Genomic DNA, 17,141 nt, shown 5'->3' with positions numbered 1-17,141 from the left:
TGTAGGAGCCAATATGAGCATCTAGGTTCCGCTATTGGTTATTGACCGGAGACGTGTCTCGGTCATGTCTACGTTGTTCTCGAACCCGTAGGGCCCGCACGCTTAAGGTTTCGATGACAATTATATTATGAGTTTATGAGTTTTGATGTATCGAAGGAGTTCGGAGTCCCGAATGAGATCGGGGACATGATGAGGAGTCTCGAAATGGTCGAGACGTAAAGATCGGTATATTGGACAACTATATTTGGACATCGGAAAGGTTCCGAGTGGTTCGGGTATTTTTTGGAGTACCGGGGAGTTACGGGAATACGGGAGAAGAAGTATATGGGTCTTATTGGGCTTTAAGGGAGAGGGAGAGGCAGGCCGCGCCCCCCCATTGACTAGTCCGAATTGGACTAGGGGGAGGGGCGGCGCCCCCTCCTTCCTTCTCTTCCCTCTTCCCCTTCCTTGTCTCCTACTCCTACTACATGGAAGGACTCCTAGTTGGACTAGGAAAGGGGGAATCCTACTCCCGGTGGAAGTAGGACTCCCCTAGGGCGCGCCATAGAGAGGGCCAGCCCTCCCCTCCTCCACTCCTTTATATACGGGGGCAGGAGGCACCCCTAGACACACAAGTTGATCTTCGTGATCGTTCTCTTAGCCGTGTGCGGTGCCCCCCTCCACCATACTCCTCGATAATATTGTAGCGGTGCTTAGGCGAAGCCCTGCGACGGTAGAACATCAACATCGTCACCACGCCGTTGTGCTGACGGAACTCTTCCCCGACACTTTCCTAGATCGGAGTCCGGGGATCGTCATCGAGCTGAACGTGTGCTAGAACTCGGAGGTGCCGTAGTTTCGGTGCTTGATCGGTCGGGCCGTGAAGACGTACGACTACATCAATCGCGTTGTCATAACGCTTCCGCTTTCGGTCTACGAGGGTACGTGGACAATACTCTCCCCTCTCGTTGCTATGCATCACCATGATCTTGCGTGTGCGTAGGAATTTTTTTTGAAATTACTACGTTCCCCAACACTCACCTCGTATTATCCTAAGAACCGCCTCCGTTACCTCGGCACCACAAAGATCCCAGTGATGTTGATAGAAATGAGCTGGAAAACCGTCGGGTCCCGGAGCCTTGGTGGGGAACATCTGAAAAAGGGCTTTCTTTACTTCTTCTCCCTTGTAAGGTGCGACAAGTAATTCGTTCATCTCTGCTGTAACTTTGGTTGGTATACAATTTTGAACTGCTTCCATATTGTTTACACCCTCTGATGTGTACAACGTTTTATAGAAATCATGCACCATAGCTTTGAGTTCATCTGGATCATCTGTCTAGACTCCAAGCGAGTTTTGGAGGGCCTTTATCATATTCTTTTTTTCTTCGAATGCTCGCTCTCAAATGAAAAAACTTCATGTTTTTGTCACCCGACGTTAACCACTCAATCCTGGATCGCTGCCTCTTGGTAAAGTTCAACTAAATTTCCGTTGATCTTCAGCTCAAGGTGGGACGGAGACGTACGGTTTGGGTCGGACCGAAGCTTCTCCAGCTCCGTTTTCAGCCTTTTGATCTCCTTCCGCACGTTCCCAAATGTCTCATTGTTCCACCGTCCCAAGTCAAGGGATATAGCCTGCAATTTAGCCCGAAGATCCTCCACTCTGTTGATGATTCCTCCGCCCGTCCATGCTGCGCTGATAGTGTCACTCCACGATTCATGGCCCTCCCACATTACCTCATACCGAAAAGGTTTCGGCTGTCTGCTGCGTGGCTGCTCTCTGTTCAACCGCAACAGGATGGGGCAGTGGTCCGAAGACGCTGCCATTAGGTGAGTCAGATCCGCAAGAGGGAACCTTGCACGCCAATCAGCATTGGCTAGGGCACGATCCAGTCGGACCCTAGTGTAGGATCCTCCCCGCACTTTCTTTTCAAATGTCTAGAAACGACCATTATAACCAACATCTAGCAACATGCAAACGTCCACCGCATCACGAAAATTCTGTATTTGCGCATTGCTCCTTTGTCCAACTCCCTGATGCTCATCAGGACGTAGAACTTCGTTAAAATCACCAAGGCAGAGCCAAGGCAGATTGCTAGAAGTGTTGATGTTTTTCAAAGTAACCCATGTTTTATATCGAAGGTGTGTTTGCGCTTCGCCATAAACAACAGTAGCTCTCCAAGGGTCAAAACCTACCTCCTCAACAGAACAATCAACATGGTAGTCCGAGTAACCAAGAATTTCCAATTTTATTTCATTGTTCCAGAAAATGCCAATACCTCCACTTCTACCACGACTATCAATCACAAAACTATTATCATAACCAAAAGTGCCTGCTAGAGCTTCTACCCTCGAGCCTTCTAACCGAGTTTCCACAATACATAAGAGGGTAGGGGCAAATTTGTTCGCAAACTCGCGAACCTCTCGAACTGTCGCGGCTTTGCCCGCACCCCGACAGTTCCAACATAGCGCACTCATTGGGCCCGGCGGTGCTCCTCGAAGGAGCCCACCAAATTCTTCACTTTTGAGTTTGCACCTTCGGAGTCCTCCTCCGTCTTCCTGGTTCTCTTCAGATCTCTATGCGGTGTGGACTCACAGCCGTCAAAGTTGTCGGCACAATTGCTAGTGGTTTCACTTCTTCCCCTGCATTCTTAGAGATTTTTTGGGTTGTAGTTCCTCTAGCCCCTAGCTCTGATCCCGCGTTCCTCTTCCTGCTCCACTCCTCCATATCCGCATCACTGGCCACCCCTCTAAGGTCCCCAACATGATCTGCACTATGAGCATATTCTTCTGTCATGTCGCCTCAGCTTCCCTCTGAGCGGCCGCTTGAACGCCCCCTGACCGGCCTCCTCTACGTCCACCCCTCTGGCTGCGGCCTTTGCCCGGGCCACGACCCGAACGCATAGCCAGCTGGCTCGGAGATCTTTGAACACAAGTGATGATGGAGGATGGATAGCATTTCCGTGTTCCTTATATAGGTGACCTAGCATGCCACAAACCGCGCACCAGTCCGGGAGCTTTTCATACTTAACTCTGTATATCTGTCTCTTCCCATCTCTAATCATAGATATCGCATTCTTTAGAGGTTTATGGACACTGATGCTGACCCAAACTCGATGAAAATTGCCAACAAAGTCATGTGAGTTCGGTTCTGAGAATACAACTTCTCCCACTTTTGCTGCCAGCGGAGCCACCAGATGAGCATACAGGTCTGGTACATCATGGATTTGAATCCATTTCTTGATTGTCTCAAGCTTGACAGTGGAAGGCTTTGAGATTCCATCATACGGCAGAAGAATCACCGCGTCCCCTCTAAAGTTCCATGGGCCATCGTTCATAACTCTCTCCCAATCACCAAGGCAAGTGAATTGGATAGTATACAGGTTTTCCTCCAGAGGTTTAAACTTAGCCTCCTGTGCGATATCCCATGCCGCTCTCATGTTTTTGTAAAACCAAGTCTGGCTATAGTTCTTCGTGGTGTTAACCCTAGCTAAGGCTACCCATCTCGGTCCCTCCGGCGGCGCAGCTTGCTCGTCGAAGATCACATCGTCCAAGTCCTCCTCTCTCAATCCCAACTCTTTCATCATCTTCTCAACTTCACTGATTTCCAAGGAACTCGAGTCCCCGGAAGCCGCCATTAGATCTCTCACCCGAAGAAAACAGATCAGGTTGTGTGGGGCAACCCTAAACTTCCGCCGCTTCCTCCCTCGACACAGGCGTAGGGACAGCCCCGGTGGCCACCCCCAGCGCAAGCACAGGCGAGAGAGAGGGTTGATCGGCGATAGGGGAGCAAAACCTCGATGGCGGCGAAAAGTCGCCCCGGGAGAACACAAAACCCTAACTAGAGGGAAAAGTACACGGGGCGTTTTGTATGTATAGTGTGTGGTCATGTACAAAGAAAAATATCGTTTTTTTTTTACCTCTCTGGGTAGTTGATTGTTGGGCTTTGATTGGTTGGGCTTCGATAGTAGCACTTCCTGTCTGCTGGGCGTTGGTTGATCGGGCTGAGTATTGGAATTGACTGGAAGTTACTAAATCAGAACAATTAACTTCATTGGATGTGAATCAAACGTTTCAGGGAACAATAGACTGAAACAAAGAAAATATTCAGGCACCTGAGCCATAGGTGCTCCCAAACAAGATAGCTATGAAATGAAGAAGAGGATACTGTTTTACTTCCTCCGTTTGTAAATATAAGTCTTCTTTTACAGATTTTAATATGAACTACATACGCAGCAAAATGAATGAATCTACACTCTAAACTACGTTCATGTACATCCATATGTAGTTCAATATTGAAATCTCTAAAAATACTTATATTTAAAACGGAGGGGGTTATAAAACAGGAGAAGAAGATACTTCTCTGTTAGAAAGAAACTAGCAAGTGTTTCATAACTTCGATCAGCAGCTGCACCAAAAGAGCAAGAACCATGAAGAAAAAAGTACGGATGGAAATCACAGGAAACACTACCCAAAATGCCAAACATAATCGATCGACATATATCTTTGATTCTGATAATTCAACAGTATGATCAAGTTTCACAGCATATAGCATGCAGGTTCCCTTCCCTTGCCATGTTTTCTTCTTAAGAAGAGTATAAAGAGAAAATGAGAGAGAATTCGCAAAAAGATAGGCTAAATTTGACGATAGTTCTAGCAAAACTGAAGCTCGGATCCTGTAAACAGGACGGAAATAGTCTGCCAAAATGGAAATCTGACGAAACTCCTATGGCGGTAGCTTCCATCGATCTCTTCTCTCCCTTGATGATTCAGTTCAGTGCGCTTGCGCGGGTGTTGGAGCTCCCGAGCCCGAGGGTGAGGTCCAGCTCAGGCTCATCCGAGGCGCACACCTCGTGGATGCGCTCCCCCTCCCACGCATTCACCGACACCGGCCTCCCGCCGCTCCCGAACTCGAAGTCATCCTCCGCGCGGGCCCCCATTTGGACATCGCCATGGACCGCCAGCGCCACCGGCGAGCACGTCCCGCTCTGACACGGGGTGCGCATCCTCGAAGAGCTCGCGGTGGCCGCTGCCATCTCCCCGGAGACTCGGAAGGGGTTCGAAGGAGCCATGAGGCTGTAGGTCGGAGACGACGGGCCGGCCGACGATATCTGGAAGCCGGAGAGCCAGGCGGCCGGGTCTGGACCGACGCCCTGGCCTCCGCGGGGGCTCGACGGCGTGGAGTTGGGGAGAGAGGCGTAATCATCGTAGCCGCTGCCGCCGGCGCCGACCCATGGAGGCTGGACCTGGGCACTCGGATACTCGCCCCATCCCGCGTTGAGGCAGGGCATGCGCCGCGGCGAGCCCGACGGCGGGGTCACCGGCGCGCTGATGGAGCCACCGCTGAAGTAGTACGAGTGGGGCGAGTATCGCGGGAACTTGGAAGAGGACGCGAACCCGGAGCCGGAGGAGAGGTTCTTGAGCCAAGGGATGAGGGAACCGCCCTCGTAGCAGCTGCCGCGGCCGCCGCCGAGCGTGGTATGCGAGGACGTGCCGGAGGTCGGGAAGGAGGCCCGCGGGCTCACCTGGTGCGACGAGCACGGGCTTGGGGAGCCCGACCGGACCATCGGGTTGGTACCTTCTGCTGTTACAGGCTTGGAACCCTGAAAAATGAATAAGTCAGTATGACAATTGTGTGTGTATTTTTTTTTACATCTCATTTGTGTGGGATTACAATTGTGTTACCGAAAGACAAATGCATATTTACCGCGACAAGATAATTGACTCTGAAAGTCGGGATTAGATGTAGATACAAGCCTAGTCTATGTTACTACATGCATAGTGTGTACTCCTTTCATACCAGCTGATTTCTGATGACGGAAGGAGAACAATATTGGCACGTGCCAAGGAAGATTCATTTATCTTCATTGAACACCTTTATAGTACAGCCGTCACAATGCCAAATGCTGGCGGTGACACACTTCCATAAAGGCTGATTGCACGAGAAAAGGAAAAAAAAGAAAGAGCATGCTCATCTCTAGAATGTCATTTTTGTATTGCAAAGCGGTCTTCTGAAATCAAAGCCCTGCCTTCTTTGACAGTCTTAGCTCCTTTGATGAAAATATTCGATCATGCACTGCACCTGCATATATATGACCGTCTTTTCTCTCGCATGAACTCTTCCATCCAAGCACGGCTACTTAAATTTTCAACTACTTCCTCTATAAAAAATATAAGAGTCTAGGGGGAGTACTTGCTAAAGCATGGCTTTGCAAGATTGTGGCAAATGTTTGGACGGCGAACAGATTCGATGCATAGCATAGATGCTAACTGAAAAAGGGAAAGGAGCTAGGAGCTTTCGTACATTACAGCCTTACTTGCCTAAAAAGACAAGAGAAAGAAAAGAAACAGAGACCAAGAAGAAAAGCAAAATCCCGCCGCTTCCTCACATTTTTTGGAGAAAAAAAGCTACAAATCACGGGAAATATGATTTAGCGGCGGGTTCTCTCCGCAGCTATAGCAGTCATATAGCGGGCAATCGCGGCTATAGCGGAAACTTTTCCGGTCAGGAGAGGATTTCTGTAGATTATTGCTGAACTTTAGACCATTCAGCGTGATATTCGGAGCATTTCGCGGTTGTGGTCATAGCATTGCGCGGAGGCTCCCAACAACTATAGCGGGCTATAGCGGAAACTTTTCTGGTCAGGAAAGAGGATTTCTGTACGTTATTGCTGAACTTTGGATCGTTCAGCGGGATATTCGGAGCATTTCGCGGCGGTGGCCATAGCATTGCGCAGAGGCTGCCAACAACTATAGCGAGGCTATAGCGGCAGTATCGCGGAAGATTTAACTTCATCATGAAGAGAAAGCACAAAACTTTACAGACCTCCTCACTTAATAAGGGGAAAGAACCAATACGCATTGCTGCAATCCTATAGCTTTTGCTTGGAAACAGGCACACAAACAAAAACTTACGTAATGATGTGCGTGTGGTTCCCCTTTGCCTTGTCCCACATGCACATCGGCAGCTCATTCCACGGTCATCCGCACCATGAAGGAACCATGCATTGAAGAGAGAATTTCAACAAGAAAAGGAAATCAAAGCAAACCATAGCAAAACCAGCTGAGAGGAGCAGAAATCTACGGCTCAATCCATCCATCCTAAAAAGGAAGAAATCACTCGATCCGGAAGGAATTAATCGCTGAACCGAGAAAAGAAAGAGCTCAACCAAACGAGACGGGATCAGATCGCTCCACAGCTCGGCAAGAATTAATGCACGTACGCATGCACGCGCGTGCAGCCGCGCGCACGAACGCATGCATGAAGCAAAACGGCGTCGAGACGGCAGAGGAGAGGAAGGAGAAGGTGGATGAGTTTGCACGGAGGGAGGGACAGGGACGGGACGGACCTTGCGGTAGGTGGTGCCGTCGGGCTCGACGGTCCAGCCGGCCTCGTCGCAGAGCGCCTTGAGCACCTCGTTGTTGTCGCAGTGCTTGGGGAGCGCGTAGCCGCCGCGGGCGCGCAGCCCGTGGAAGATGTTGGCGGCCACCGCGCGCCGGCGCCGCTCGCGCCGCCGGTTGTTCTCCCGCTCCCTCCACGTCGGCACCCTCGACGCCATCCCCCTCTCCTTTCTCTCTCTCTCTCTCCTCCCGTCAAGAGTCCGGAGCAGGAGCTCGCGAGGTGGTGTGGTGGACTGGAGGAGGACACGCCCGCCGCTCTGCTTAAAAAGCGGCACTGCGAACGCCCCGGGTGGCGATTTTACCTCCCTGCCCTGGAAGGCCGTCCCGTGTCCAGTAGAGGGATGAGGGGCAGAGTTGGTATCTTGCGCGGTAGTAATTGGCCGAGTTAAAGCGATCCGCGTATGGAAGGCGGTCATGGCCGATCGCCCCGGGCACGTGCGCTGCAGCTGGGAGGAGGATGGTGGGCCCGTGGTATCAGTGGGAGTGGCCGGTGGTCAGATCGCGTAGAAGATTTATTTTGCTAATGGGCTGGCCATCTGTCTCGCTGTAATGCGCTCGGATCCTGTGCTTCGCTCCGGTTTTGTGAAGATGTTAGATTCTTCATTCACATTGGTTTGTGAAGCTTCCGGAGGATTTTCATCACTTTTTAATCTTTGAATTTTATGTTTTATCTTTTTTCTTGAAAATTTCATGAATAAATTTAAAATTTACGATTTTTATAAAATAGTAACCAACTTCTAAACCCATGATTTTTTCAATTTCGTGAAATTTTCCAAGTTCATGAACTATTTTAAATATGTGAATATGTTTAAAATTAGTGAACCTTTTCAAATTAATGTAATTTTTTGAATTTGCAATTGTTTTTAATTCACGAAAAATTTGGAATTCATGATTTTTTTAATTCGTGAATATTTCTTGAATTCATGAACTTTTTTCAATCAACGATTTGTTTTTTGAATTGATTAGCTTTTATTGAATTTGTAATTTTTTTCAAGTTCATGATATTTTTACAAATTTCATGAACTTTTAAAATTCCACGAATAATTTTCAAATTGATGAAATTTTTCCAAAAAATGATCATTTTTTTGCCATGTTTTGAAAGACAAAATAATGTCACGTTTCAATAGAAAAATGCCATGCTACCTTGTCAGGACCCCGACTCAATGCCACATCGATCTAGCATGTAACACCTCATATCACTTTGCGGCCTCACGCACGGTATTCCCACGGGTGTCGCCTTACCTTAACCCGGGACCGTTTGCGCCTTTTGGCACACGTATATGACAGTGTCGCTAGCATCCATATGATAAGGAGTCCGGGCTGACATGGCTAGTCGTAAACCCAAAGTGGCACAGACTTACAGGGACATGCATCCATGACCCAGCATCGAACGTGTCGGTCATCAGCGAGTGAATCCAGGCTGTAGCACTGGGCTAGCAGGACTCCGGTGAACCGGGCTGTAGCGGGCTAACAGGACTCCGGTATTCATCGCGTGACATTTCCCCGAAGGGACAGACACAGGAACGAAGAAGGACACATGCCGGCCAGCCTAAGTGTTCCGGAGCAGTAGCAAGCTACCATGGCTCAGTGGAAACACTAGGAGACATTTCCCGGTAAGAGAGGCTACTAAGGATAAACAACTAGATAGTCAGATCCCACACATACCAAGCATTTCAACAACATACACACAATATGCTCGATATGTGCAGATACAACATGGCATCACAACATGACTCTACAACTCAAGTAATTATTCAATAGGCTCCGAGGAGCGAGATATTACAAACATGGGTCTCATGACCCAACACTCAGAGCATACAAATCAAAGCACAAGCGGAAGCTATCATGTCTGAGTACAGACAACTATAAATGAAAAAGGCTGAGGAGCCTGACTATCTACCAGATCCTGCCGAGGGCACAAGATCGTAGCTGAGGTATCAAGCTAAACGTCGAAGTCCAAGCGGAACTACTAGTGAGACTGAAGTCTCTCTGCAAAACATAAAATAGGCAAACGTGAGTACAAATGTACCCAGCAAGACTTACATCAGAACTAACTACATATGCATCATTATCAACAAGGGGGTGGAGGAGTTTAACTGCAGCAAGCCAGCTTTGACTCGGTGGCTATCCTGAACTACGACTGCAAGTAACTCTTTTGAAGTGGCGCACACGAGTCCACATATTCACCAACCAATACACCACTATGGATCCGCTCCCGTCTTCCTACGAGAACGCCATCCATAGCACTCACGCTTATCTTGCGTATTTTAGAGTATCCACTTTCACTTGTCTATGAACTATGCAAGGGGTCCAAGTTTCCATATCCGAGGAATCCGGCTATTCGAATAGATAATGATAACCCTGCAGGGGTGTACTTCTTCACACACGCTCTCGCCACTTACCGCCCTGTACACGTCATGTACCTCGGCAACCTTCAAGCGGAAGCCGGGCGAGGGAGTCGGCCACGACCTGACTAACCGAACAAGTCTCTAGTCCAGGTTTATCGCCTATTCGGGTTCCATCCGTAAGGAGATCCGGCCGGGGTGTCGCTCATGGCCCCAAACGATGTGTGCAGGGTTCCCAAGCCCACCAACCGGGTGCCACTTGGTACACCGTGCCACTGTGCCTAGTCTGTCCCAAGCCCACCTGTACTGGGTGCCACTTGATAGACTACTAACACTACCTACAAACACCAGAAACTAGTTGCAACTCCTGGACAGAGATCAAGTTAATTAATAAGTCGAGAGAGCTTGGAGTGCCCGGAGCCCAATGTGTGGTAGTAACTGATCATGGATCACAAACACAGAACTCAGTTCCTGAGGACGGCTGCAATGAGACAACCCACCATGTACTCCTACATGGCCTCTCACCGCTACCTTTACCAAATCGTGTTCACACACTTAGTTCACACACAGTAGGACATGTTCACACGCCTCTGATTCATCCCCGATGAATCAGACCTGACTCAACTCTAAGCAATAGCAGGCATGACAAACAAACATGAATGAGTAGGCACAGCAGGGCTCAAACAACTCCTACTCATGCTAGTGGGTTTCATCTATTTACTGTGGCAATGACAGGTCATGCAGAGGATAAAGGGGTTCAGCTACCGCATCAAGTAACAAATATATCGTTGTTGTCCTAATGCAGTAAAAGAGAGCAGGAGCGAAAGAGTGGGATTTTATCGGAATGAACAAGGGGGTTTTGCTTGCCTGGCACTTCTGAAGATAACATTGAGTCTTCATCAGTGTCAACGATCACATCATCGGTATCACGTCTATCGAGAGGGGACGAATACCGGCAACACAGAAGGGAACACAATCAATGCAATGCGCAATATGATGCATGATCATGACATGGCAAAAATGAATGTGTTTTGAGCTAATGCAACTAAAACCAGATTAAATGAAGTTGGTTTGAATCCAAGATTCAAATTCAAACTCCATATGTGATTATTTAAATGCCATTTATTTATTTTGTCCAAAACAGAGGACAAACATTGTTCAAACATGCATGAAAATGGTACAGATGGATTCCTTGAATTTTTCTGATAATTTTTCATATATAAATTATTTAATTTGGAGTTACAGTTAATTTTCTATGATTTATAGAAGTTTTAGCTATTTTCTGAAATTATTAAATCATTTAAGATTTATTTAAATTCCAGAAAGGAATTATTGCGTCATCATGACCTCATAATGACGTCAGCAGGTCAACGGGCGCCGTCCAGGTCAAACTGACCTGTGGGCCCTGCGTGTCAGTGTCTGGACTAACTAACCTAATTAAAATTAACCCTAACTAACTTAGTTAGCCGGGCGGGGCCCGCATGTCAGTGAGTCAGTGGCTTAACTAAATTAGTTATTAATTTAACCAAAGTTAGCAGGGGCCGGGCCACACGTCAGTGACCCAGGGGGGTCAAATCCCTGGTCAACCGGGGTTAATCCGCCGGCGTCTAGCCGCCGGCAACGACCAGACGCGGCGGAGGCTCGGGAATCGCCCACAGGGCACGATTCGAGCTGCGGCTAGGCGCGCTAGAAAGCCCGCGATGCGGCGCATCCAGTGGTGACCGCGGTGTGTGCTGGGGCAGCGTGTAGGGGCGGTGGTGACGGGCCGGGCGGCTGCCGGAGCTACGGCTGCACGGGCGCGAGGGCTGCAGCGCATTAGCCAGAAAGCAGAGAGGCGCATCGGGATCCTAGGGACTGGGCGAGCACGCGGGAGCTACTAAAATGAGTGGAAGAGCTCCGAGGCGCGAGGTTCGCCGGCAATGGCGATGGCCGGAGCTCGGTGCTTGCGGGGATGGCGGCTACGGCACGGGAACGAGCAGGAGAGGAGGGGGAAAACGAAGGAGTCCTCACAGCGGAGTCGTTGAGCAGCTCGGACGGCTCGGGGAGGCCCTCTTTGGCGCTAATCGACGGCGGGGATCCATGGTTGCCGGCGAGGAAGACGATGATGCTGAGGGCGATGCAGCGCGCCCCGGGCTTCTGATCTTGAGCGCGCAGATGAGGAAGACCTTCTCTCAGCAGCTGGACACGGGGCGAGGCCTAGGGTGCACGATGGCTACGGTGCTCGTCATCGGCGGCGACGGCTACGTTCGGTCGCGCTCGAGGAAGGGACTGGAGGGCGAGGGAGAGAACAGGGGATCGAGTGAGCGAGTCGGACGGACTGGGACGACACCGAGGAGGGGATTCGCGGCGTCGCGTTGTCCTCGGACGCAGGCAGGCAGCCTGGTGGCGTGGCGCTCGCGCGCGGGCGCGTCGACACGCCTCTGCCTACTGGCAGAGGTTGAAGACGGTGGCGGAGCTGGGCTGGGCTTCAGCCGCATTGCTGGGCCATGTGGGGCGCTAGGTGGGCTACAGGTAAGTGGCCCAGGTAGGCTTCTGTTCTTTTTTTATTTCTGTTCTGTTTTATTTTATTGATTTATTTTGCCACTGTTTTGAATTTAAAATAATTCAAACAATGCCAAAAACTCCTCTGAATATTTTATATTGCTAGATGGACTTTTCCAAAAGCTTATAAAATATTTCAGGGGTATTTGAAATTATATTCTAATTATATGAATATAATTCAAATTCAAATAGCTAATGAATTAAATCCAAAGTCCCAAAAATAAATCCTTAAAAATGTTCAATATTTTGGTTGGGACCAGAACCCTTACCAAAAATTATCAAACATTTAAGAAGAGCATTTTGGAGCAATGAATGAGATTTCTAGGGTTTTTGCCCCTCTTTTATTTAAGTTTTTGAGGCTTCCAAAATTCCTCAGTTCAAGTTTCGAAAATATAGACATGATGCACACATGAAGCTAGCCTAGAGCACTACCAGCAGCTAGGGATGTGACAACTCACCCCCACTAAACAAGAATCTCGTCTCGAGATTCAGGCGTAGGGTAAGGTGAAGGGGGAACGCCAACTAACATAATCTTCACGATCCAAGGTGCACTCGATAAGAGTGTTGATTCGATCACCATCTTTGTCTTGACGTCTTGCTCTGAGAAATCCTGCCAACATGACATGGAGAGAAGAAGGAGACTCTAGAAGGGTCGATCTTCTCGAAGATCGAACAACTCAGGATTACTCACGGAATGAGACATAGAACCATCTCTCGGGTTGAGACACGAGATACACATCAAGAGGGGTGGAAAGAAACGGATGACGAGGGTTCACTAGGTGGACAACAATTCCACACTTAGGAAGGTGGTAAACGATTGTCAACGTAGCGAGGAGTTGAGTTGCCATGATACCACAACGATGCACCTTAGGGAAGGTGACTCGTAGAAATATCCCCTTAAGTGGCAAAAAGAATTACCTTTGATTCAGAGATCATTGAAACTCTTTAAACCAGCCTAAGGCAATTCTCGAGCGATCGTTTGGAGGGGGTCGGTAGAATGGCATACTCGGACTTGGATGATGTTGATTACCTTGTTGAAGACAACGTAATGGATGACTTTGCTTATCACCGGAAATGGAAGAGACCCATGGTAGAATGGCACATTGGCGGTGCAAGCTGGGAACAAAATGCAAATGCTGGGAATGATTCTGGTAACTGGGGAAGAACCCAACAATAGAGAGTGAATTCACTGTTTGAAAAGGTCATAGCCTTACCGAGGAAACCGAGAGGAATCCCAGTTAGTGCCGATGATAACACCTAGCGCTTGTGCGTGCTCTCAAGAACTTGAGCCTTTCCACAATCATCAAGGTTTTCCAACATCCGTGTCAAGGATGCTGACAACACAACATACTACCATGATGAATAGTGATGGACGATGCAGATGCAAAGGAGGATAACACTTTCTCAGATTTCACCTTAGCGAGCCAAGGAACAAAATCTGGACGATCGACCGAGAGACATTTAGCACTCCGCTTCTAATGTTCTCCTTGATGTGCTAGTGTATCCCATTCATAGATATGGTTTGATAACTAGAACATCAAGTAAAAGGTCGGACTTCGGGAGCACAAGAATCCATAAGGAATAACTACGGAGGTAAATCCTGCGAAATCCTTATGGGGAGGTGGCCAACTTCCTCAATCAGGATACTACAATAATGGGTCTTCCGGCTGGGTGTGTTGGCCACGACATCCACCTTACCGGTTATCGAGGGACCAATATTATAGTTCTTGGGAAATGTTCCAACCATCATATCTGCCTGAGATTCAGATCTGGTTGGTGTCAGAATACTCCAGACCCATCGGGTCTAGGAAGAAAAATGAAAGTTTGCAACACAAATCGACGAGATGACGTTGCGGGATTCTCGGAAGATGAACTACGATAGCAAGCTCCAAAACATGAGCTGGCTCTGCTACAAACATGTGAACACGTTGTCCAAGACAAGCATGACCACAAAGTAGTCTTATAATAAAACACTACCGAATTCTGGTTGGGAACCATCATGGAGGATATCGAAGTTCTTGATTAAGCTCGGGTTAGCTCTTAAAAAGAACTCCTTCTCCTAGAACAAATCAGTCAGTGGCTTGGTGTGCTCGGGACACATATGGAATGAAGGTTGCAAGTCTCCAGACCACAGAATACTTCGCACATATGCATGACTGATTTGGGATGATCCCAGAGGAAACAACATTGACTTTCTCGAGTCCACGGCGGCAACTTGCATCCAATGCACGTGTATAAGAGGAAGTCACTCCTTTCATCAAACAAATACTTCATGAGCTAGCATGAAGATAATGCTTTCAAAAGTTTCCAACACTAACTTATTGTTCAACAAGATCCTGGAGAAGATAAAATGATGTTGATGGGCTCAACAACAAATTATCGAGATTTCCATGAAGATGGAATTCCACGACTTGGTGAACAAGGTGATAGCATTGGTCAGACCAAGGATGTAGTGGTGTATGCTCGAGGGATCAACCACGAGTAAGACAACATTATGAATATCGTTGGTTCGGATTTGATTTGAGAATAGCCCATACTCAAATCAAAGTTTTGGCAAGACAATAGCTCCAGCAACTGGTCTCAAGGATCAATTGATGAAGATACCATCTTTCTCCAACACACACTACACAAGAATATCCCTTTGGAACGAACCAAGTCAGACAAGCTTTTATCTTCCAACTCTCCAAGTTGTTGTCTAGCTTAACCAACTAGCTTAGGGATATCTAACACCGATTCTTGGAGAAAAAGTGGTTTATTGGAAAACCAACTTGATCACGAGCTCAACATAACAGTCAGGTGACAACCTGGTGATACTTTCGAGAAGATATTCGGAAAATTCACGAACCACCGATATGTTACTAAGCTCGAGAACAATCTCGCTTTTGAGGGCAAGATGATATGATCAAATGAGTGAGGACTTGAAATAAATCCTAACTCATTGGGCAAGGAGTGCACCAGAATAGGGACTAGGTAGCACAATCAATCTTAGGGTGACGATTCCATAATCAACACGCTAAGAATGAGGTTATCGTCCATTTAGCTACCAAGCAACAGAGTTGCTAGCAGTATTGATTTCACACGCCATGATTCATTTGTCGGCATTCCGGTTACAATAACACAGGAACCGAGGAATGAACAATGATGGCAAGAGGTATCACTGTACCAAGAGTTCATAGGATGGTGTGCAATTCCTATAACAATCCCGATATAAAGATGGTAATACTCCAAGGTAGAACAGAGCAAAAGCTGGATTGGCATTTTGATCTGCGGAGCACAACTTCTTTGACCCAATCCTGGATATGGAAGAGGTACTGGAGTTTGTTTCTCCTGGTCATTCTACGATAGAATGGCTTGACGGACCACAAGAGTAATAGGCATCGATAAACGAACGCACGCATACTCTTGACTATCAATTGATAGGCGAGGGTCAGAGGACAACTAAAGAGAACAACTCAAAGGAACATATAATTTTCTGAGTTTTGGATGCATAGATTAGTATGTCGAACCAAGTTCAACATATTTCTTCCGGATAACCCATGCAGAAAGGTAGAACTGGCAGAGTCACGATTTATGAATGGAGAACTCCTCAAGAATAATCCTGTTGTGATATTTCAGTTCAACGAGGAACTTCTGCCATAAGTAGTTCATGGTATTTGGAGGAAGAAGATACCACGGACTTCAAGGACTATCGCAAAAGTTACTAATATCCTAAAGGCGCTAGCAATTACTATCAACATGAAGTAGGTAGAGTGAATCTCGGGTTCAAGAACCCAGGAACAGAATACCTATTACTAAGTAGCATCACGGGATGCTTTCGAGAATGATGGCCAGAATCATCACACTGGGAACACAAATCATGGCTAAATTACTAGATGATCCCCTAAGACACCTAGGTCATAATAATATTCCAACATAAAGGTCGAGGCAATAGAATACCTCAACTCAACAATTTGTGTGATTAATCTGGCCCAAAGGAGCATTGAAACGGGAGGAAGGAATTTGCAAGTGCATCAGACTGTTTAGAAACCTGAGAACTCGGACAACATAACGGCTGTAAATGCTCAGAAAAGATTTGAGACATTCACAAAAATGGTGGCATAACCACTCAGAAGCACAACATCAAGGTTTCGAGATCAACAGTTAACGTACGGAAGTAGTAGAAACTGAACTCAAGCTTAATCCAACAATCTATAAGTCTACGGATTAGTAACACGTGATCCTGATAGAAAGAAGAGAAAGCCTAGTTCCTTAACCCCGCAGGAAAGTTAAGATGACTCAGATCAGAAGGCATAAGGTATAAGGAGTAAAAAGAGCCTTACGTTCCATCCCACAATCAATTCCCTTATATAACTAAAGAATTTCTAGACTCAACTTCGACCGGATTGGCTTGGTAATCCTACAGGCAGTCAAGCTCTGATACCAACGCTGTCAGGACCCCGACTCAATGCCACATCGATCTAGCATGTAACACCTCATATCACTTTGCGGCCTCACGCACGGTATTCCCACGGGTGTCGCCTTACCTTAACCCGGGACCGTTTGCGCCTTTTGGCACACGTATATGACAGTGTCGCTAGCATCCATATGATAAGGAGCCCGGGCTGACATGGCTAGTCATAAACCCAAAGTGGCACAGACTTACAGGGACAGGCATCCATGACCCAGCATCGAACGTGTCGGTCATCAGCGAGTGAATCCAGGCTGTAGCACTGGGCTAGCAGGACTCCGGTGAACCGGGCTGTAGCGGGCTAACAGGACTCCGGTATTCATCGCGTGACATTTCCCCGAAGGGACAGACACAGGAACGAAGAAGGACACATGCCGGCCAGCCTAAGTGTTCCGGAGCAGTAGCAAGCTACCATGGCTCGGTGGAAACAC

At 47.8% G+C, this 17,141-nt stretch overlaps 1 protein-coding gene across 1 annotated transcript; it reads right to left on the bottom strand.

Annotated features, from left to right (window-relative positions):
* Nucleotides 1–4,502: 4,502 nt before the first annotated feature.
* Nucleotides 4,503–7,535, bottom strand: LOC119316021 (protein BZR1 homolog 3-like). Its single transcript, XM_037590423.1, has 2 exons — nucleotides 7,326–7,535; nucleotides 4,503–5,579 (listed from the first exon to the last, which is right to left on the bottom strand). Exons 1-2 carry the CDS (start codon nucleotides 7,533–7,535, stop codon nucleotides 4,746–4,748), a joined length of 1,044 nt encoding a protein of 347 aa, XP_037446320.1. The 3' UTR covers nucleotides 4,503–4,745.
* Nucleotides 7,536–17,141: the final 9,606 nt, after the last annotated feature.

Source organism: Triticum dicoccoides, chromosome 6A, assembly GCF_002162155.2.
Source record: "Triticum dicoccoides isolate Atlit2015 ecotype Zavitan chromosome 6A, WEW_v2.0, whole genome shotgun sequence".
Lineage (NCBI taxonomy): Eukaryota > Viridiplantae > Streptophyta > Magnoliopsida > Poales > Poaceae > Triticum > Triticum dicoccoides.
Note: the sequence above shows the minus strand (reverse complement) of the source record. Positions and strands in the feature narration are given on the sequence as shown.